The 23,683-nt window shown below is 44.6% G+C and overlaps 2 protein-coding genes across 3 annotated transcripts in view; one reads left to right on the top strand and one right to left on the bottom strand.

Annotated features, from left to right (window-relative positions):
- Positions 1-23,683, top strand: part of supt3h (SPT3 homolog, SAGA and STAGA complex component) — a 146,344-nt gene that overhangs the window by 2,412 nt on the left and 120,249 nt on the right. For both annotated transcript variants that reach the window (XM_063184487.1, XM_063184486.1), the window contains exon 2: positions 4,290-4,396. In XM_063184487.1, coding sequence (XP_063040557.1) covers positions 4,290-4,396 — 107 coding nt within the window. The remainder of the gene's footprint in view (positions 1-4,289; positions 4,397-23,683) is intronic.
- The window catches only part of runx2a (RUNX family transcription factor 2a), a 68,502-nt gene that overhangs the window by 44,020 nt on the left and 799 nt on the right, over positions 1-23,683 (bottom strand). Inside the window, exon 2 of the mRNA XM_063184485.1 lies at positions 23,456-23,588. Within this exon, the coding sequence (XP_063040555.1) occupies positions 23,456-23,510 (55 nt within the window). The 5' untranslated portion in view covers positions 23,511-23,588. The remainder of the gene's footprint in view (positions 1-23,455; positions 23,589-23,683) is intronic.

Here is a 23,683-nt window from a genome sequence, read left to right as displayed (position 1 = left end):
AACCTTATTTGGACTGAACAGTTTTAGCATGCGCGTGCGGTGGCGAAAGGATGAAACTCACCAAATGTGGAATTACTTTTTTTTCTTCATTTAACTTTAGTTGGTTTGGACCAAAATAAGACAGAAAAGTAAATATTCAAACCTGAATCAAAGAAGCCTTTCACAAACCTCTCAAGGCTGGTGTTATTTTCATTTATTTTTCCAGCCAATTCGATCTGTTTATGTTTTTCAGCAAAAGTATTGTGGAGCAGTGTGCTTGCTTGAAATTGCAAAGTGGCTTTGGCTGGTTTGGTTTTCGGGGGTGCCCCTCCTCCTTGCCACACACAGCGATTTGGCAAGCTTGGCCAAAAACATTTATTCACCACTATCTGCAGTTTTGACCTCAGCGCCACTGCGTTAAAATAAGCATGAATGCCATACCATTTCTTGCCCTCTTTCTTAGCAGCCACAGTATACAGTGTCAGCAGTTCAATCTAAATATGCAGGAGCACATATTTTGGGATTTAACTTTAAATATGTCAACATGTAACTGCTTTAACATATCTTCCCATTCTCATTTTATTTTCTTTTTAAATTTTGATCACCATTGAATTGGCCAGGGCTTTTGAGAGCTTTACTGAGAGATGTATGTCGTTTCCCCCCACCATGTCAGTTCCTATTAGTTTTATAGCAGAAAAGGTTTGTTTGAAATGAATCCATACGTGAGATGAGTAAAGTGCATGGGGGATAGAGTTGACATGCTCCCCGAATTTATTGTGGAAATCCACAGGAGGCGAAGCGTTGGGAGACTTTAAAACATTCTCTGGTGTCAAGAGAGAGAGAGAGAGAGAGAGAGAGAGAGAGAGAGAGAGAGAGAGAGAGAGAGAGAGAGAGAGAGAGAGAGAGAGAGAGAGAGAGAGAGAGAGAGAGAGAGAGAGAGAGAGAGAGAGAGAGAGAGATGGGGTGGGACTTGCACAAGGCTACTTCCCTTTTTAAGTCACGTGCAACCTTTTTTCACTTTTAATCCACTTTTTTGGATGGAAGGAAATGGATTTTGCATGATTTTCTTCTTATGCAAACTACCAGCGGAGGTGTACGTGTGGGGGTACAGTACGTGGGTGGGTGTGTGTGTGTGTGTGTGTGTGTGTGTGTGTGTGTGTGTGTGTGTGTGTGTGTGTGTGTGTGTGTGTGTGTGTGTGTGTGTTACCCAGATGAGGACGAGAGGGTGAAATGAGCAGAACATGCTGACTCTGAAGCACTATTAGGTTACATGGGATCTTATACAGCTCCCAGTACCCCGACGACACAACCTAGACGTCCTGAAATTATAATTACACACTACTTTATTCTGCTGTACTTACCAGAGTAGGCCCAAGAACGTATGCAGAGGTATATATTTCTACCATCAATATTAAAGTAATTTTAAAGATAATGAAACCGTCTGCATCTTGAATATTCCATATGAATGCATATTGCATTAATGTTCTTGATGTATCCCACTTTTGCCTATTTATAAACCACAACATGCAGAAATTATTGAAGAAAGACTCCTTTGATGGGCCAGACTAAACATCACCTGACTGTAGACTTCTGAGCACTTTCTAGACTCGGGCCCCGTCTTTCTTCGAGATTAAATCTGTAAATTAACTAGGCGTCTGTAAGAGAGGCAGAGCTACATAAAAGTCTATTTAATTACAGAGAGGAAAATGCAATAAATAGAAAAGACTCCCCTATTCCACCCGCGCTCGCTCGACTCTTGTGCCTTTTCGGGCCCCGTTGCATGTTGAAGTAATCTGGATTCATTTGCCACATCTGAATTCATTTTGCTTAGTATGGGGACCATCTGCCTTCACAAGTCAAAGCGGAGGCTCCAGCTTTCATCCAGCATGAGAGAGAGAGAGAGAGAGAGAGAGAGAGAGAGAGAGAGAGAGAGAGAGAGAGAGAATTTGAAATTTTATGTTAAATGTATGTATAGGAGCGAAGTGTGCCGTCTGGGCCCTTTGCTTTTGTGACACATTCAGGCTTTTTTTTTTTTTTTTACATCCGTGAGAATGGAAACATAATTTGCATGATTGCTGACTTTGAGGTGGCCCAAGACAACATTGATCTAAACCATCAAAAGGACACACACACACACACACACACACACACACACACACACACACACACACACACACACACACACACACACACACACACACACACACACACACACACACACACTCTCCACACACACACACACTCCACTCTCTCCACACAGGCCGTCCCGTCCCATGTGGTAGAGAAGTTAAGAGCAAAAAAAAAAAGCCCTCTCTCTACTTTATTGTGTTTTTCTTTTCTCTCTCTCCTCTCTCTTTTTTTGTTGTTGACGGCCTTATAAAGAGCCCATCCACCTGTGGGATTTGATAGTCTTATTTTCTGGTTTACCATAGGAAGCCCTGTGGTCTAGCCTACTGAAGCAGCCAGGCCTCACAGCTGCGCTCCAGGGTCATTCTGCGCAAATAAATTTCACGGGGCGTTAAAAACTCACCTGGCCAGCCTTCAAAAACACAATTTTTCCTTAGTAGTACTACATAACAATACCTCCAGGTAATTTGACTGTGCCCACAGCAATGTAAATCTTCTACTTCCTAATGTGCTTATGTTTTTTGACAGTCACTCATGCGGGAAGGGGAACTATGCGGCTATAGCTGTGAAATGTGTCCAGTCTTTACAGTAATTAAATAAACATTATAAACATTACAATACATTAAAAACATTTTAATGTTTTTATTAGCACTTGACTGTGTCATACACCAGCAACAGTGTGGTCTCGTTAGCTTTGCCGCTGTTCTAATGAAACACTAAGTCAGCATTTTTATACTCCGTAGATCTGTACTTTGCACATTGAGGCAGGAGTCCTGTGTAAGTACAATAATAATAATAAAAAAAATTAAACTCCAGAGAGTACATCACTACTTTTTTTCTTGGTTATGGTGTTTTACAGTAGAGGATATTGATTAAATATTGGCGCCAAGGAGTGAATCAGCAACTGTCGAGCATGTGGGGGGTGATGATGATGATGATGAAGACTCACACTGCCTGAGACAATTACGATCAAATGTAAATTATAGTATATCTGGTGTCGAGAGCCATCTTGATTCTGGCTGAAGTGGTTTACCTAAACCACTGTGTGTACTAGGCATCATTACTCGGCGTGCCACTGTGTTGTGCACACACCAAGCTCATCTGAACATCCCCCTTGTGATCTTTGAATTGGTTTCAGTCATCAGAATACTGTGTTCCTCATGAGGCTGTGTCTTAATCAGTAAAAAATAGGACTCAACAATATCATGATGCAATGAATGCATCACTAAGAAATGAAACATGTATCGCAAAATTATATTTTGAACTGAAAATCTCAAGCTCACGATGCAATGGATCACGACACAGGGGTCAATATGTGATACACATATTAGAAAGAGGCCCGCAATGATATATAGCCACAATGATATTTTTAACACAACATGTTGTAAAAAGAAGGTATTGCCACCAAACTCTTGACACAGTGTATTTAAACACAGGGGTCAAGAAGATGTGATGCACATATCGAAAAATGGTCTGTAACAATATATTGCCATAACGATATTTTGAACACAACACATGGTGAAAAGTATGATCAACAGTGTCACGATGCTGCAATGCATCCCCATAGAAGGGTCAAGGAACGATACATATGTCACATTGAGGCCCACAACAAAATATATCCGTAATAATATTGTTATGACACCACTAGTATTGTAGTAGTGTCAAGGCCCAATGTCCCTCACTTATATGTTCAGTACTTGGCCTTGCACTATAAACCGCAAATAGTAATCTTCCAGAATAGCAACAACAACACAGACAGCCAACTGATATAGGACTCCTGTTGTCCTGCCTGTTGATTGGGGTTGAACTCATACCCCCCTTACTTTACTCTTCAGGAACATGTGGCTCGTTCCGTTTCTCTACCCCTCCCCCACCAACCTCCTATCTTTCCTCCTCGCTCTCCCCTCCTGTCAGTTGATGCATCAGGAAGCACTTTCTTTGTGAAGTGGCTTTATAATTGCCAAGGCTTTGATGAGTGTGTGCGTGCACGTGTGCACACTGTTGTGTGTGTGTGTGTCCTAGTCAGATGAGAGCTGAGTTACAGTAACATGAAAGCCGTTTGTGTGTGTGTGTGTGTGTGTGTGTGTGCGTGTGTGTGTGTGTGTGTGTGTGTGCGTGTGCGCGTGCGTGTGCGCGTGCGTGTGCGTGTGCACGCTCCGCCTGTGTGCTGCTTTGTGCAACAGATGAGCAGCAGTGTGGCGAGCCCCATGGCAGGCGGCAGCGGTGGCGGCGTGGCGGGGAGAGGAAGCGGAAAGGCCACCAGCTTCATCCCAGAGCTCCAGAGCATGATGTAAGTCACCGAAACAACCCTACACACTGGATACTCTCCTCTCTTTCTAGTAGCTCATTCATGCCAAACTCTGTGCTTGCTTGCTCTTTCTCTCTCTCTCTCTCTGTCTCTATCTCTCTCTCTCTCTCTCTCTCTCTCTCTCTCTCTCTCTCTCTCTCTCTCTCTCTCTCTCTCTCTCTCTCTCATCCTGTTGCTATCTAGCCATTATGAGTTAAAAGAAAAATACACTCACAGGCTCACACTCACACAGTCTCTCCCTCTCGATCTCCCTGTTGCTATCTAGGCATTATGAGGAGGTTTCAAATGTAATACACACACACACACACACACACACACACACACACACACACACACACACACACACACACACACACACACACACACACACACACACACACACACACACACACACACACACACACACACACACACACTGGAACACTGCTTCTGTACCTCAGTATATGCCTTGTTGTTGATATTTGATAATGTACACTGCACATGCAATACATGCATGCAGTGTATACAGCCAAAGACCAGTAAGTCTTTCAGTACACACATCATTTTACACACACACACACACACACACACACACACACACACACACACACACACACACACACACACACACACACACACACACACACACACACACACACACCATATATGCTACCATAGTCCAGACTAATGTCTGTGAGATTTGTGCACAACACACATCTTTTTGATTTGTATGTGCCCACTCCCACACATATTTATCTGCATGTTTACACTTGTGTCAGTAGTTCTGGCCTTGATCAGAGAGCTCAAAGGGTGGTCGTGTTTCCCAATGGGGGAGAATAGGCGCCAACAATAGTCTCTCTCTCTCTCTCTCTCTCTCTCTCTCTCTCTCTCTCTCTCTCTCTCTCTCTCTCTCTCTCTCTCTCTCTCTCTCTCTGTCTTTCTGTCTCACTATGCATTATTGTCTACTTACATCGTTACAGAGCATTCACATAACAAGTACAGGGCAGCAAAGTTTGTAACAATGTACATCTTGCACTCTTGGATAAATGAAGGTTTTCGCTATATACAGAGTTTATATAGTGACATCAGAGATGTTTGTCTGTTTTAGTCTATTTATCAATCATCAACCACTGACTGTGATAGTCATTTGTCTCCACTTGTCACTTGTCCTTAGCCCTATGCTTAGTCACGGTCATGCCAACAACGTTATACATTGAAGCCCAAACAATGGCAAGTGGTACATTTGGCATGTATGTTAGTTTAAAACACAAGACTGCAAGATTCATTAATCTTTCTTTTGGGTCAGCATCAATAAACTCATAATGGATTATGTTTGGTCTGGAGGTAAGCCCCAGAAATCTACACAAATGTGCTAAAACTTTTAATAGAGTGATTAATTTGGTTCTACACGTGTCACTTGACATTTAAGAAGTCTGTGATATATTTAGTGCATGGTATTTAAAACCGTATGAAATAATACCCACACAGACCTTTCTAACACAACACATGATTCATGTGGGCCTTGCATTTATTTTTAAGGGGGGGAGGATATTATGTGACAAACTGCACAAACACTTTTTGTCCTCTTTCTCTCCCCCCTCCCTCTGCTGAAATTTCTCTTTGTTGAAATGAAAAGTACATAAACACAAGACTCCGGAAAAGGGCTCCATTTTGCAAGTCCTATATTTTGCAAGCCATTTAATTATAGCGTTGTGTGAGAAGCGTTTCTGATGGAGTCTAAATGCCGTCCAATTGGGGAGATTGCATTCCATCCTTGGCAGGCTCTGCATGCCGTTTTGGAGTGGTGATGCAGGAGGAGAAATCATATTCCTCCGTTTTTTATTCTTTTTCTCTCTTTTTTTCCTCTTTTCCAAGGGCTTACAGCAATCCCCCAGCAGCACTATTTACCTTTTGGGGTTTGTGTTTAGTTTTTTTCCGCAATCACTCCTTCATTTTTGTCTAGGTTTTTTTCTGTGTTGTCTGCTGTCCTGATTATCGAGATTGTCAATGAAACCGCTTGTATGAGAATGACAGGCACATGTACAGTAAAGAGAAGGGGGAAGAAAAATTGGGCAAAGCACACAAAAGCTCATAAATCTCTCCCTCCATTTCTCCAAAAGTCAGAGAGTCGACTCTGACTTAAAAAAAGAAAAGTCTGTGACATTTTTATGTTTGCTTGAACAGAAAAATGGCACAATTCGTGTGTGTGTGTGTGTGTGTGTGTGTGTGTGTGTGTGTGTGTGTGTGTGTGTGTGTGTGTGTGTGTGTGTGTGTGTGTGTGTGTGTGTGTGTGTGTGTGTGTGTGTGTGTGTGTGTGTGTGTGTGTGTGTGTGTGTGTGTGTGGTTTAGTGTATCTGCCTTGTGTGTGTGTGTGTGTGTGTGTGTGTGTGTGTGCTTTTGATGATGTGTGCTTTGGGCATGGCAAGACTGAGGCTGAGGGCTGAGGCTCTGCTCGGCTGTCTGGAATGGCGAGGCGAGGGGGAGGAAAATGTAAAGACGGTTTCCTCTGGCTCCCTTCGCCGTGACTGTCTGCCGCCGTACGACTGCCTTCATGGAGGTCCCTAATTGAGATCACTTGTACTTATAAATGGCAGGAAGCTCTGTGGTTCATGGGAGCAGAAAATGGAACTGTAGAATATGCCTCTTAAAATGAATAAAAAAAGGGAACGCTACTGTTTTACTTTCCTAATGATCTAATTGAGAGTCCCTCTTCGAGCGTTTTTTGGTGTCGTGCTTTTTTCCACAATGGTGTTAAATCCAGCCCGTGGGTTTTTGCAGAGCCAAGTTCTTTTCGCCGGCCGTCTGCAAAAAAAAAGGTCCTGCCCCAGCATGATAGACGCGCAGCAAAGAATCCTCCCTTTCTGTAAATCAGCCTTGATCCCTCAAATGCAGCCTTTCTGCTCGCTGCCACCAACAAGAAAACTCCCCCATTAGCCAATTAAAGGAGCAGGAGTTAGGGAGTAACCATCTCACGTTTGCACAGGGGGACCTAACTGCATGAAAGGGGAATTATCCTCTCTGTTTAAACAGCATGTTTCGGCCACACTGTTGCACCAGCCAATCTGCTGTATTTTTTTTTCTCGTTCTCTGTGTGTTGTAAATACCCTATAGCAACAATAGCCAGCGGGTAACGGCAACACGATTATTAGCAGCGGATTAAGCGGCGCAGCTGGCTGCTAATTTGACACGAAAGACAGAAAACGACCACAGAGAGCTCTAGCTGCATTTGCTCAGGACGGCTGCCAGCAATTGCCTTTGTCACCCGCGTATGAAATTACTCAGGCTGTCAGGTATCTGCTGGCCTCCCCGCACGCCTGCGCTGTAAAGGGCCACTATATCACCACCTCCACCACCATGAAACAACACCACCACCACCACAATGACCAAACTAGCTTGAACTCTGTACCGCACACAGTCCGAGCTTTGGGGACCTAGTGTTCGTCACTCGATCCTCTGTAGTCTAGTTCTTCTCAAGCGCAGAGTAGACCCTACTGATAAAATGGTTGTGTGTTTTTTTTTTCTTTTTTCTTTCTGTTTTGTGTATTCTCGAAACCTGCTGATATGTTCTATTCAAATTGGGTTTGAAAAGTGCTTACTTTGGAAACAGGGGGAGATCCCGTTCCCTATGCAGAAGGTGCTAAGGATAATACAGACACTGGAACAAAAGCCAACATTCCACCTCCATTTCTCTGTCTTACTCCCTCTCTCATTCTCTCTTTCTCTCTCTCTATCTCCCTCCCTCCCTCCCTCCCTTCCTCTCTCTGAATCACTCGTCCGATTAAAAAAAATATTTATGCTACATCTGTAAAGCAAGCGTCGCCGTGGAAGGGAAGGGAAGGTAGGGCCCCACGCCGTCTCCTGATATTGATGACACGAGAGGAGCCATATCGCCTTCAGTTCTCGCCCTGGTCGATGGCCTTCTCAAAGACCATGCAACAGGAGATGATGCATGGAAATCAATGCATAGTTCTCTCTCTCTCTCTCTCTCTCTCTCTCTCTCTCTCTCTCTCTCTCTCTCTCTCTCTCTTTCTCTCTCTCTCTCATTCCTCAGTCCAAACTTTGAATCTTCCTTCCTCCTACCTCCCATTGTCAAAATCTCCCCACATTAAATATATGGTCCAAACATCCAGATACTTCTACATTATGGCCTCTGAGAGTAGTGTGGCTTCCTTTAAATACCGTATGTAATATATGACCTTAGGAACGCTTTGCTTACACAGCTAAGGAAGGAAGGTATCAATCTAAAATTTCCAGGTTTGTGGTGAAACTTGTGAAACTTATTGGATTTTCTCTCCCCTTACGGATATCTGACCTCACCTACAATACCTGCAGTTTCTTCTCTTTCACCTTTTTCTCTACCCTCACTTTATATCGTATAATTATACCTTTCGACACCACTACCCTCTAAAAAGCCTTGTAAGATAATGCCATCATCAAGGTGCGTTATTGCTTGTGGTCGTAACCTGATCAAAGATAATAATAGCATGTGTGGCAAATGCACTGTACTTTTTTACTTTTGCTACCGTGTCTGATGCCACTCCTTAACCCCAACAATGTGACATTGCCTTTCTTGCGGTTGTATGTTTAATAGAGTTATACAGGCCCTTTCCTAAGCAGTCATGCTTTTTTTTTCGAAGAGATGAAACAACACTTAACTTTAAATAGAGGGGTTGCGAAGAGAATGCTCAGGTGTTACACAAACACATGGATTTGGCACGCAGTAGCGGTTGTTGACTTTGAGAGGCCATATTTATTTGTGGTGCGGGCGCGAGCACAGCAAGGACAGAATGCATACACTCAAAGACGCAGCCCACGCCAACATAGTTGTGGCTTCAAAATGAACCACATTTCTCCGCCTTTTTAGCTGTCTGCCTGGTAGCATCGGGCTTTCGTTAAATAATGTAACTCGAGTTACATTTGTTAATATGTTAGCCGAATCCCCTGGAGTCGTTGGCATTAATACGGTAGGCTTTTTTCCACTGCTCGTAATTTTTTCAGTCAAAGTTTAGCTGAACTTTGCATTAGAAAAACGCCATTGTCATCGGAGCACACATAATGTAATACTGTATTTTTTTTCTTCTTCTTCCTCTCGGACCGGCCACACTGGGGAAAAACATTAATAACGTGCACGAATGGGGCATCCTTTGAGAGACTACATCATCCTCTCCACGGGCCTGTAACAGACTCCAGTCAAGCCCCTCCAGCTTTTCTCCTTCTCGCGGACAGTCAGTCACTATATGGGACCTGTGCACTTGCGATGTGCTGTACACTGCTTTACTCTGACTGCAGTGATGGTGCTGCTGGGGCTACAGTATGTATGTGGTGTTGTTATGTTAAATGGGGTACAAAAACGTCTGGGCAGGCCCTATCTGTAATTAGTGGTGGTGGGCGCGCGATGGAGAGCTGCAGCTGCTGCTACACCCACAGGCTGTTTGGGGAGGCCTTGCACTCGCTCGCTCTCTCTGACTCTCTCTCTCTCTCTCTCTCTCTCTCTCTCTCTCTCTCTCTCTCTCTCTCTCTCTCTCTCTCTCTCTCTCTCTCTCTCTCTCTCTCTCTCTCTCTCTCTCTCTCTCTCTCTCTCTCTCTCTCTCTCTCTATCACACACACTCTCTCTCTCTTTCTCTCTCTCTATCACACACTCTCTCTCTATCTTTCACTCTGTCTCTCTCTCTCTCTCTCTCTCTCTCTCCCTTCTCTCTCCCTTTTCTCCCTCTTTCTCTCTGTCCCTCCCTCTCTCTGTTTCTCTCTCTCCTGCTCTCTGTCTTTCGCTGTCTGTCTGCCCGTCCATTTGTCCGTCTGTCTGTCTGTCAGAACCGTACCAAAAACCTCCACCCCACCCTGAAAGGCAGATGTTTGAGGATCGTTGTGACATACTAGAGCCACTTATTGTTTTTCCTTATTATGTAAGTGTTGAGCACACACGATGAGGCTCTTACGTGAAGACAAAGAGAAGCACATAAACAGGCCTGGCTCACGCACGCACGCACACACGCACGCACGCACACACGCACGAGCGCGCACACACACACACACACACACACACACACACACACACACACACACACACACACACACACACACACACACACACACACACACACACACACACACACACACACACACACACAATGCTCTCAGTAACTTTCTCACTTGCTATTTCCTGCTCTTTCTCTCTACAGTGTTTCTGTCTTTCGATTTCTCTCTTTCTTGCTCTTTTTCTTTGCTCTCTCTCTGTCTCTCTCTCTCTGACACTCCTGTGAGTGCCTCTGCGTAATATCCAGACACAAATGTTGATGCACTCAGGCAAACCCGCAAATTCCTGCTTTTTGTGAAACAGTAGTTTATCTGACAGCCAGTCTCATTCTTTGAGACATTCCTTTCCATATAAAAAACGGCAAAGAGGAAGGAAAGTTCTAAACATGATTGTTTTCAGATCATCCTTTTTCATTCTTAAAAAATGGCAATGAACTCAATGAATTAAAAGGGGAAAAAAACGTGTATTATTACTTTTTTGTAATCGTTAACTTCTAAACATCTGAAATGAAGTGAATAGAAAATTCCTTCATTCCTTCCTTCCTTCATCCATTTGTTCATGCAGCCATCCTTTCTTTCATGACACCGTAAAAGAAATTAAGTGTTGTTGAACTGCCCGTTTCCAGTTCTAAGTCCATACTGACATGCAAAGCTGTAGTATCAAAGGCAATTCAATAATTGTACAGCTTCCTAAGCAACAGCCTGACATTTCTACCACCCTCCCTCTGGGCCGTTACGAAAAAAGGTTACAAGCATTATGTGTTTTCAGATTACGCTCCAGCAATTGTGTCGCTGTCACTATCATAATTTCTCCCCCCTGCTTGTACAGTATGTATTTGTTTACAATAGTAGCGCACTACATGGCACACACAAACATCTGCGTCGCCAACAGTACTTGCGTCAACACTGGCTTTGTCATTTGGAGACGCGCGCCAGCGCGCCATACGGGGAGTGTGACTCACACACATTTAAAGCATGCGCGGCGGCGCAACATTTATTTATTTTTTCCCAGCACAATTAGCTGGCTCCCTGTAATTAAAAGCAACATTAAAACAGCTCTTGGCTTGTCCCCTTGGGACTGGCTGACTTGTTGTGTCACTCTCGGTCCCAGCAGTCTGATTGCCCCCACCCCACCCCACCCCACCCTGTTGTTCCCGTACAGTACTGCCGCATATAGCCCGCCTGTGCTTACAGTAACAGGACCTAAGGCAGCAGTAGAGGATCCGAGCTTGACGGATGGACCACTCTGCCCACTGAGTCCGACTGCACTGGATATGGGCACACACGTCCTCCAACCTCCACCCACCCTCCCCATCATGAGCTACTGTCTTCAGGGGATAACTCTCACACTCCTCAATACCGACCCCCCCCATCTCACCCCACCCCGTCCCGCTCCCTACACCTACTACCCTCCTTGTTTTATTATTTCTTTTCTTAAATTGGCGCGGTGCGGAGGCCCTCCAAATGTTTTGGTGAGCGGCAGTTTGTTCCGGGTCCCACTGGAGGCAAACTGGCTCTAATGAGCTGGCTGGCAGCCTCTCTCTCTGGTTAACCAGACTGTAATTTGGGGACTGCGAGGAGCCTCTCATCACTATTGAGCGTTTGTTTACCACAGTGCTGACTGCCTGCCTGCCTGCCTGCCTGCCTGTGATTCTACTGTGTCTGCTGAGAGCGACGACGGGCCCCCAGTGTTTCTGTGCTTTGCCCAGTTTTACCCTTATTGTTCTCAGGCTGAGAGGCGGTGTGCCGGGAGGTTTACATACACACACACACGCACACACACACGCACACACACACAGATGTATGCACACACACACACACACACACACACACACACACACACACACACACACACACACACACACACACACACACACACACACACACACACACACACACACAGATGTACGCACACAAATAAACAAACACACCCCCAAACATACAGAAAAAGAGAGGGAAAAAAGGAGACATCAGTATTTTGGATGTTCAGAAGTAAACTTTCCCATAGGTTTTGTTCCAACAACACTGCTCAGCTTCTGTATTTATCAGCATTTGACTCGGTTTTACTCTCCTCATGAAAAGTCAGAATATACCTCGTAAATGATTCACTGCCTGCAAAAAAACAAAACAAAAAAAACGTCCTGATGGGCAAACTGTTTCTGCTACTCTTTTGGCGTCTCTTTTGGTTTTATCAACTTCTCACTTTTATGGTTCTGGGAAATTGGAGTAATATATATTTTTTTCTTTTTCTTTTTCAGTTTTTGGGAGGTGTTATTGTGCTGCAGCTATGTCGAGATCGGTGGGGTGTTATCTGACTAGTGTTCCTCAGTCAGTCACCAGAGAGCCCAACAAAGCAAGGTTTTATGGGAGTCAGAGAGTGTGAAATCCAACACATTTGAAATAGATATACATCTTGCATAACTTGCTTGCTGCGTTTTGCAAGCGCAAAAAAGGCGGTGTGTTGGGGAACACACACATACACTTTCTTTCATTGGAAACATGCCTTGCAGATCACTTTTCAGAAAGAGATGGAGAGAAAGACAGAAAAAGGACAAAGAGAGTGAGAGATGGATATGGAGAGAGAGAGAGAGAGAGAGAGAGAAAGAGAGACAGAGAGCAAAAGGGTGAAGGAGAGAGTTAACTGACGAAAAGTAGCATGAGCTCTGTAGTCTCGCCGATAAATGAAAAGAAATTCCATGAAAAGTAACTCAAAACTCTTATTCGCTGCCTATTGTTTCCTGAAGTTTGGCTTTGATCAATATTTTAAACCTCTCTCCCCGTCCCTGCCCCCCTTTACATTCAGCAAATGTTTTTCAGATGCGCCGCTACAGATTTTTTCGTTTGTACCTATTTCGCCCTCTGTTGTCGCGAGGCGGCTCATCCTCTTTTCCATTCATTGAATATTTCGCTTTTTTGCCATTTATCCGTGGCACCTTTTACTAATGCATCTCACTGCATCTTAAGCTGATGCTTCCAAGCACGAAGCAAAAAAAAGGGGGCGGAAAAAGAAAAGGTATCATGTAGCATCTCAGTCAGCAAAAAAAATGGCGAAATCAAAGCAAAAACAAAACACGAAAATCATTTAAGCCAGTTGGACTGCATCTGATTTCCCCCCTCTCAGTTGCTTCCAAAGGAATATTTTGCCGTCAAAACAGATTTCCGTGCGTACATTTTCCCATTGTTTTGCTTTTTTTCCTTAAAAAAAGAGGGGCGGGGGGCTCATTTGAAGTCAAAGAGGAAAGTTTTAATAGGGCAGTGTCCCCAGAGACACCCCCTCTCCACCATTAATTCTGTATCACACACACACACACACACACACACACACACACACACACACACACACACACACACACACACACACACACACACACACACACACACACACACCGATCACAATACAGACACACACACGCAGATCACAAATCACTTATGCATACATATGCGTGCACGCACGCACGCACGCACGCACGCACGCACGCACGCACACACAGATCACAAGACATACACACATGCAGATCACAAATCACTCACGTACACATATGCGCACACACACACACACACACACACACACACACACACACACACACACACACACACACACACACACACACACACACACACACACACACACACACACACGCAGACGCACACACACAAACTGATTTATGTCACAGAGGACTGGCTCCGTCTGCCTCCGAACATCCCCAGAACACCTCCACCAGGGCCATATCAGGGTGTCACAGCACACACACACACACACACACACACACACACACACACACACACACACACACACACACACACACACACACACACACACACACACGACACTGAAACACTGAAACAGGAGCCAGAGAAGGGGTGCAGTAACCACGGTAACCCGCTAGTAACTGGATGAGTCAGAACAGCACTGAGTACTTGCTGCTACTAAAACTAATGACAGGAGGGACAGTTCCCAATGTCACAGCCAGCGATCTGGGTGTAAAAAAGAGGCACAGTCATGAAATCTGGTTGAGATTTCTAGAAGTCTTAACCTGTTGTAGATCATTTCATAATCAATCAGATTCAATCATGCAATCAGAGCACATGGCTGATGTTGATGGTATCAGACCATAGTTAGAAGGACAGGATTCCAATTCACTTTGTCACACTCAGTAAGCTTCAGTAGCTCCTAGATCACACAACGTGCAAGGACCCCTGAAACAATGCCCCCCATTGATAAAAAGTATTCATTAGAGATGCTTTACTAATCTCTCAGGAAATTAAGGATCATGGGCTTTACTGCCTCTGTAGTTGACGTTGGGGAGATTTCTCACTGGTTGGACATGCAGTTAAGTAGCATTTAGAGGTAATGGGATGTCAGGTCTGCCTGCCTTGCCCGCTGTTGGCTTAGGGCCATTTAGTTCACCAGCTTGAAATTGTAGAGATGAAACATGCTTGTCAAGCTTGTCAACATGACTCTTGCACTTCGTCTGAGTGGCCCTGGCAGGCCGTGATTGTGTCCCCGGCCCGTTCAGGTGACAGCGTTGCCATTGGACACCTGCGTGTGTGTGCGTGTATGTGTGCGTGTGTTTGCGTGTGTGTGTGTGTGTGTGTGTTACGTGCACTATACTGTATACCAACAGGCAGTGAAGCTGACGGGGGATGGGTTGGGCTAAGGGGCCACTTGTCCTGGGCCTATGGAAAGGGAGGCCCTAGTGCATTGTATGTATTGAGTAAGGGGGTCCTTTCAGATAACTTTGTCCCAGGCTCGGCCAAAGCTTCAACGGCCCTGTGGCGGTGTGTGTGTGTGTTATGTGTGCGCATAAATGCTTGTCCCCTTTGAACTTCCTCCTCCCCCCTCCTCCCGCCCCCTCGTCCCCTCGTCCCCTCATCCCCTGTCCCTTCAGGGATGTCATCGACACCGCAGGGACCTGTCGGAGTCTGTCTGTATTAGTGTGTCTCCGAGGTGTCACCGGGCTCGGGTTGCGGTGAGAGGTAATCCTTCGCGGCACCTCTCAGTGTGTGACTGTGTGACTGTGTGACGCGTGACAGACCGGATTGCGGCAGTCCATCACTCCTCTGAGTCAAGTCTGTCCAGGGTACGGGTGTCACGGTGCCAGTAGAGGTGGCCATAGTGGCCAGGGCTGGACAGGCCATTTGGCATAGCGGGCATTTCCCAGAGTGGGGCCCTATTTTTAGAAGTGTAAAAACATAAAATAAAAATAGGGGCCCACCGGTGAGTCAGTTCTGCGCTGCTAATTATGAGGGGCCCCTTCAAGCCAAAAGTGCCCGGGCCCTATTTCTCCCCCCAGTCCAGGTCAGCCCTGGTAGTGGTAGTGGTAGTGGTAGTGGCGGCAGCAGCAATAGTGTTGGCACGCAAGATAGTTCAGTTGAGCGGTGATGATTCATCAGGTGCTCAGTGTCACACCGTCTTGTTCTCAATCTCGCGCCAATCTATCTATCTAGATCTCTCTCTGTCAGACTGTCTGTCAGTATCTCTGCCTCCACCACTTCTCTCTCTCTTTTCTCCTCTCTTTCTATTTCATTATACCTTTCTGTCTTGTTCTGCTTGTCTGTTTCTTTTCTCAGTCTACCTCTCTATCTCCCTCTCTTTCAACCCCTTTCTTGTTCTCTCCATGTCTCCATCTCTCTCTCTTTCTCTCTCTCTCTCCATCTCACTCTCTCTCTCTGCAGCTATCTCTTGCTCTATCCCCTTTTTTCTTTCTATAGGTCTCTCTCCTCATTGCTCCCCCCTCTCTCTGTCTCAATGTCCCTCAGTCTCTCTCTCTCCCTCTCCCGCTCTCTTTCTATTTCTCCTCCACCTCTCTCTCTATCCCTCTGTTTTGTCTGGCAGGACTGTGATCCTATAGGGGTGCTATATAAGTCAACAGGACCCATTAATCAGCCTGCTAGCTTGCCCATCACTCTAGATGGCTGGCTAGTAAAAGACACCATGTCATCAAAGTGGCATGAGTAGCGTAAGGTGCCCTGTCAAGTACCAGACCAGGGGGCCCCTCCAGCGTCAACACAAACACATCAACCAGGAATTCAGTGGCCGTGACTGAGGGTAAATACTTTGCGCTAGTGATTTGCTTTCAGCTTTAGGACACTTTTGTTTCATTACCACACGAATGAACCTGGTTGTCTTGACATTTTTCGGTTGACTTCACATATGCCCTGATAGAGTTTCCTGATCGTACATTTCCAAAGGGAAATGTCTGCCTGTCTGCCTGCCTGTCTGTCGGTCTCTCTCTCTCTGTCTGTCTGTCTGGTTTCTGAGTTGTATCTCTCTTTCCATCTCTGTCCCCCCCTCTTCACGTGTTTCTTTTTCTCTCTGCTTGTCTTTATCTATCTCTATCATTCTCACAACATTAAGATGTTTTCTCTGGGACTCTGCATAGGGGATGAGAGGAGTGTCCTTGTGAGCAGGGCTATACTCCAGACGAGGGGCCCAGCGCTCATTCTTAACATTTCTAAATGTTCCTCTGCATAGCTTTTGTGTGTGTCTGTATAATTGTGTGTTGGTGTGTTGTGTGTTTGTCTGTCTGTTTGTCTGTCTTTCCATCTGGCTTTATGTGTGTGTGTGCTTGTGTGTGTGTCTGTGTGTGTGTATGTATGCACATATACGTGTGTGTGTGTCTGACTGAGTGTTTGTGCCTGAGTGTGTGTGTGTGTGTGTGTGTGTGTGTGTGTGTGTGTGCGTGCGTGCGTGCGTGCGCGCGCGCGCGCGTGCGTGTCAGTGTGTGTGTGTGTGCCTGTGTCTATGTATGCATATGCGTGTGTATGTGTGTCTGACTATGTGTGTGTATCATATTATAAATATTTTAAAGCAATGCTCCCGCTCCAGGAATATTCCACATTCCAGCTAAGGTTAGATCAATATGGGGGAGCGTTTTGGCTGCGTGTGGGTGCCTTGCAGAACAGGTAGAGCCTTGTTAAAGTGTTTCGAAGGCTCTCCCCTCTCTTGGAATCACTTCATTATGGCCGAATCAAAACAGCTAAAAACTGCAGCAGGCCAACCTATCTGAACATTTTTCAGAGGCTTTCAAGCTCTCTCTGCTTGAACGTCGCCCCAAGGCTGAATCTGTGCTTAGTGCACGATAAAATTTCCTGATAAATAATGGAAAAAATGGCATTACATGACATTAGAGGGGCAGGAGTTTTTTTTTACATGCATTGCCCTCCCCAATGCATTACAGGAATTGCTTGTTATTTGTCAGACTTTTTTACCCAACTAAATATGTATCTCTTTCGGCTAAATTAGACACATTTAAGGTAGGTTAATACATTTGGTCTTTATAGAAACAAAAATCAACAAGCAAGAAAAGCACCCCCGAAAAACCCTAATTACTCCCAGTACAGTATAGACATACATACAGGTCTCCTAAAGGCTCAACCTGATCCTTATTGAGTTTGGGGAAAATTTACCAAGTAATTTCATGTGTACGATTTACTTAAACTCCTAGTGCCGTGTTGTGGTGTGTGTTACCTCTGGCCATCTCTCTCTCTCTCTCTCTCTCTCTCTCTCTCTCTCTCTCTCTCTCTCACACACACACACACACACACACACACACACACACACACACACACACACACACACACACACACACACACACACACACACACACACACACACACACACACACACACACACACACACACAGACACACACACAGCCTGCCTGCCCGCCTGTCTTTTTTATATGTATGTGCATTAGGGACATGTCCCGTGCCTGACTCTCTCTCTCTCTCTCTCTCTCTCTCTCTCTCTCTCTCTCTCTCTCTCTCTTTCTCACACACACTCATACTCTCAGTGCTCAGTGTCCGTGCAGACATAGGCCACAGTGTTGAGTTACAGCCCGGTCCATTTTTAAAAGCACAGCTCTCCCCCGTGCTGAAACAACTCACGACAGGCAGCGGGCGAACACTGAGGTCAGCCCCCAGAGCTGCCCACACGCCTGCTGTCCGCGCGCCCGCCATCCTGCCCGCCCGCCTGCCTGCCATCCCGCCCGCTGGCCTGCATACCCGCCCGTGTGCCTGCTCGCCTGTCTTCCATCTTCCTCTGCCACTGGCTCCACATGGCATGTGGCTGCCTGTGTCTGTGGCTGCCCCTCTTCACTGGTCTGTGCTGCTACCCACAAACAGTTTTGTTTACAAACAACAGACAGCCATGTTCTGTCCGTCAAACAAAGCCTCGACTCGGAGCTGAATGCTTATTGGCAGTTGCACAGCAGTTTACTGTGTGCTTTTTTTTCTTTTTGATTATTAATTCATAATTCAATATTTTTTATTACCCCTGAGTCTGACAGAAGCTGTCTATCAGTTTGTGGAAAGCTTGGCATATTAAAGCGTCATAATGAATGGACACCCCTTTGTCTGGCTGGATGTCGGATTTGTGTAGGAAGTCTTTGCATAGATATGTTGTTGGTGTGTTGATTAATTTTTCAGCAGTTATGCAAACTTTGGACCCACACCGTTGCGTTGTTGGATGCGGGATTTATTTATTTTTAAGAGGCACTCTGAATTTCTGTTTTGAGTGTTTCTATTAGATAGTGATGATATGTTGCAGTAGCATTAAATAATCCTGTTTAGTTTACTGAAATTAAAAAAGAGATTTAACTTGGAGATTGTATTGATAATCATCTTTTTCAATACAACCACAGCAATTGTTTTGATTACTGTAGAATTTGCTTTTGAAAGTGAGAATGTCTATGTGCGATTATTTTCTACTTAATCAAAAACACACTTGACATCTGAGACATTAACAAATACCAAGTAGATGAGAAATACTAGAACTGTTTTAACATTTATTTTTTACAACACTCACATTTTAGTATTACATGACAACAATAAAATAATGTTTAAAAGGGTATAATCTGTTCTGCATCTGCTGCTATAATCTATAAACTATAATTTACAGAAAGGGGAGTAGTTTTGATTTTTGTCACATGCAATAGCATTCAACAAAGTCATAGTAACTGATGAAAAAATGAAATAGACCTTAAAAAAAACAGGGCTTTAAAATTTTGACTAAATATCAAGCCAGTATACCTTGGCAGAATTTGTAAGCGTGCCTCAAATGATCTGTCTAAGTACTGTCTGAGTATCTTCCTTCTACTTGTTTTGGGTGGGAGTTTCTGCAGTGCTGGTTAACTTTTGATGTTTTTTCCTACTCAGATGAAATTCTTTTTAAAAAGAAGAAATGAGTTTACGCAACCGTGTCTCCCATATTAGGTTTCTTGAGGGTTTTTCGGTTCACGATTGCAGTTTTTTTTTCCTAAGAGGTGTTTATCATGGGGTGTAATTACACTTTTCATGCTCGCACATCCTCCCTGACTCTCACTCATTCAATTATCACATCCTTTTATATGTGATTGGGCTTAATTGTTAGTAAACGATTACAGGTTTCCGAGTAGAATATGCTATGTGTGTGTGTGTGTGTGCGCGTGTGCTTGCATTATGTGTGTGCACATGTGTGTGTGTGTGTGTGTGTGTGCGTCTCCCTCTCTCTCTCCGTTTCTCTTTAACGAGTGCTGAATTCCCAGTGAGTCGATGTGGTCTGCATGAACAGAGAGATGCTGAGATGTAGATCCAGAGTGCCACACATGGAGAATATTATTCCAAGCCCCGCCGCTGCCAATATGCAAAGTTATAGAAATGTATCCATGCAGCTGCCTTGCTTGATCTGGACGCCAAAGTCAACTGAATGTGATTAAGTATTTGTCCACACCATTCCAAATTAACGTTTGTTGATATTAAAAGTATTGCAAAGGCTTTTAGTCACACACTTGCACAGTTGCCTGCTTCTCTCTCTTTCTCTCTCTCTCTTTCTCCATTGGTCTCTATCAGTCTATGTGTCTCTCTATCATTCTTTCTGTCTTCTTTTCTCTGTCTCTCTCATTCATCTGTTTCTCTCATTCATCTGTTTCTCTCTCTCTCCCTCTCTCTCTGTCACTTGCAGAGATATACACACTCTCTCTCTCACACCACTCTCTCTCTCTCTCTCCCTCTCACTCCCTCTCTCTCACACTCACTCACTCACACACACACACACACACACACACACACACACACACACACACACACACACACACACACACACACACACACACACACACACACACACACACACACACACACACACCACTAATACAAGCAGATTTACATCATGGGACACCCAAATACACAACAATTATAACTTTTGGTGGATTCTGCTAATAATTCTACACTGCTGTCATTATCATGAAATAACTTTACAGTAGCCATCACATCCAGTGTCTGAAAGTAAGAGGGTGCATTTGGTCACCTGTTGCTATAGGAAGCTGAAACTAATTCATAACTCCACTCCCACTGTGTGTGTGTGTGTGTGTGGGTGTGTGTGTGTGGGTGTGTGTTTGTGTGTTCTGATTTTTTTTTCAGTCCAAGACATTATCTTTCATTATTCTCCAGCTTCTTGCTGTGCACGTAGTATGTCCAGCCCGTAATAGCCACAAGCCAGTCCCCCCCCCCCCCCCCCTTTTTTTTTTGACTGACTTGCTCAGGGTTGGTATTTAAAAAAAAAGAAGTGTGCCATCATCCAGGTTTCTTTCCCTCCCATTAATGTTGTTTTCCTTTGGCCAAGTTGAGTTGTGATAACCAATTAGTTGAATTAACCTGAGCTGTTCAGGTCCTGCAAGACCAACCGCCATGCTTTTACCAAATGAGAAGCACATGTATCTCGCAGCTTTCGGCACATGCTTGTAATTGATTAGCAACGGTTCAGGAGCAAAAAAAAATCGCTGTGATGTTTGTTTAACATTGTTATGCCTTTTTTGTGATACGTAATGCTTCTGCTGAGATGTTGAGTTTCCTCCACTCTCTCTCTTCTTTTCCTCTCGTTCCCTTTTCCTGTGCCTGACGCAAGCATGTCCAGAGGAAATCACCAGAAGTTCTTGTTTCAGACTAACAGAGATAGTAATTTGGTGTATTTTAGGGAAACAAGCACAGAGCAGCAGTTCTTAATATGAACAGCTAAAAATTAATTTGCACTGCTGTCGGACACAGCCTAAAACAGCACTGAATGTTCCTGTCGCTTTAAGGAGGATTTGTTTTGTCTTTTCATCAAGTCCAGGAATTACTTGTTTGCGTAGAGTCAGGCATTCGCTGTTCTATCTGTAGGCCCAGCAGATAATTTGAAGACAAGTATATTGCAGCAAGATAGTACATGAGTAAAGGTGAGATTGTTAATACGGAGGATTTCCATGCTGTGTCTATCTTGTTACATTAAATAGAAAAAAAGTGGCTTTTCTCAAGTTAGCTTCTTCAGTGTCCAATAAATCCAGTGCGTATCCCCAGAATGTCATATTTGTTCAGTCTCCAGGCCATTAATTTTACATTCTTTCCTGTGGTGCAAGCTCTGCCCTTGACACTTTTTTTGCAGATATGTTTTTGGGTTTTGTCGGGGTCTAGCCTATATCTGGAATCTATTCTGGTCAGATGGTAGTAGCGGTAGCGTTGCGCTTCACGGCTCAGTGGCTCTCCCCATGTTTTAGTGACACCTTCACTCAATGCTTGATGTATGCAGACAGTGATGACAAAACCATGCACCCCCACGCCGATCGCTTCATTCGCGATGCACTGGCAAGAGTCACTCTAAAGTCCACATACACAGCCCCTGGCAGGCCAGTAAAGACTAGAACATGAGGGCTGTCATAACCCGAATGCTGTGAGTACAATCTTCATTCATTCATTCATTCATTCATTCATTCATTCATTAGTGCAGATTCCACAGTTGTCAGAGTTATTTAGCAGATTGAACCCTGCACGTTTTAATATGAAACGTCCCCTTGCGTCCTGGTCTGTGTGTGTGTCAAGATACATATTTTAGGATGTCTATAAAAAAAGGCTGTGACTTTACAGTGTAACTTAAGAGGGTTTGAAATAAATCCAGTCTGACTTTTCAAAATAGATTTGGTTTCCTCATGTACTTTGAATGTGTTTGATATTTCAAATTGAGGTATTTAGGGTCATGCATAATTTGAGGTTTGTTTGTGGTTGTTCAGGTGTGTCTGCCTGTTTTATCACTTTCAACTAGCTTCCCCAACTGACTGGCTTCCTCTCTTATCCAGAAGTACTTTTAAGGATGTCTTGAACATTTTACATGTTTGTGTTTCTTGTTTTATTTTTTATTTTTTTTAACGAAGTCTATGAGGAAAATTTCTCGAACATGCCTCCCCCCCATCATGTTTGATAAAAGCCCCTATTCAAGCAAGAATTTTATTTCCGATGCCCTGCTTCCTGGGCTTGTTTGTGAAGGCAGAAATCAAAACTGTGACTGCTCAGGGAAAAATAAAGACTCTAAAGATGGATATCCAGGAGAGAGTAGAGAGAGAGATGGAGAGAGAGAGAGAGAGAGAGAGACTCACAGACAGACACACACATGTGCATAAGAAAACATCTCTTCTCATGGTGGACTAATATGTGTACATTCAGACTTATAACTCCCATTTAGCTAGCCCAGCAAATCAACGGCCTGTTTGAGAGCACAGCACGGCCCACACATAATATAAAACTATTCCTGCAGCACTTTCCGGCAGATTTTTCTCTCCCCCTCCACATCTTGTTTTAATGTACGTCTGTAAATTGGAACAGAGTGAATGTTTATACGTTCGAGACCTTTTTTTCCCCCCTCCCTCCTCCCTCTTGCTCCCCTGTTCATTCCACAAATGTAGTTTTAAGTTATACAAACATGTCAGCGTCTTAACATGTTTGCAAACGTAAACACGGCACAACTATTAGTCCGCCTGTCTCAGAAGTGGCTTTTTGTTTTGTGCCCGGCCGCCGCCGATAAGATCAGACCTGAGTGGTGTGTAACTACTAACTGCCTTTTGACCTCGGAAAGAGTCGGTCGCTGGCCGCGGCAGAGGTTGCTCCTGAGTGACCCGAGACTGAACCACACGGCACGCAGCACACACCGGAGTGAAAATAGTCTTTTTTTTTAAAAAGAAAAAGAGAGAGAGAGAGAGGGCAGGAGGGGAGAAAAAAAGAGAAACAACAGAGCACAACTTACCCCAGAAGAAGTTCTGACATGGAGTCACCGAGCTGAACAGGCTGTTGGATGCCATAGCCAGTAGCCACGCGCTCTGGTTATCCTGGGATGGGGGGCTCTCCTCTCAGGTCGTTATGACCCTTGAAGTCCTGAGCTGAGGACACAGACCATATCAGGGATTATGGTGGCTTCCCAAGGCAACACCAAACCAGAAGGGAAGGAAGGAAGCAAGCAAGCAAGGCGAAAGGC

Source organism: Engraulis encrasicolus, chromosome 19, assembly GCF_034702125.1.
Source record: "Engraulis encrasicolus isolate BLACKSEA-1 chromosome 19, IST_EnEncr_1.0, whole genome shotgun sequence".
Classification (NCBI taxonomy): domain Eukaryota; kingdom Metazoa; phylum Chordata; class Actinopteri; order Clupeiformes; family Engraulidae; genus Engraulis; species Engraulis encrasicolus.
The sequence above is the reverse complement of the archived record's forward strand: the minus strand, read 5'-3'. Positions and strand labels throughout refer to the sequence as shown.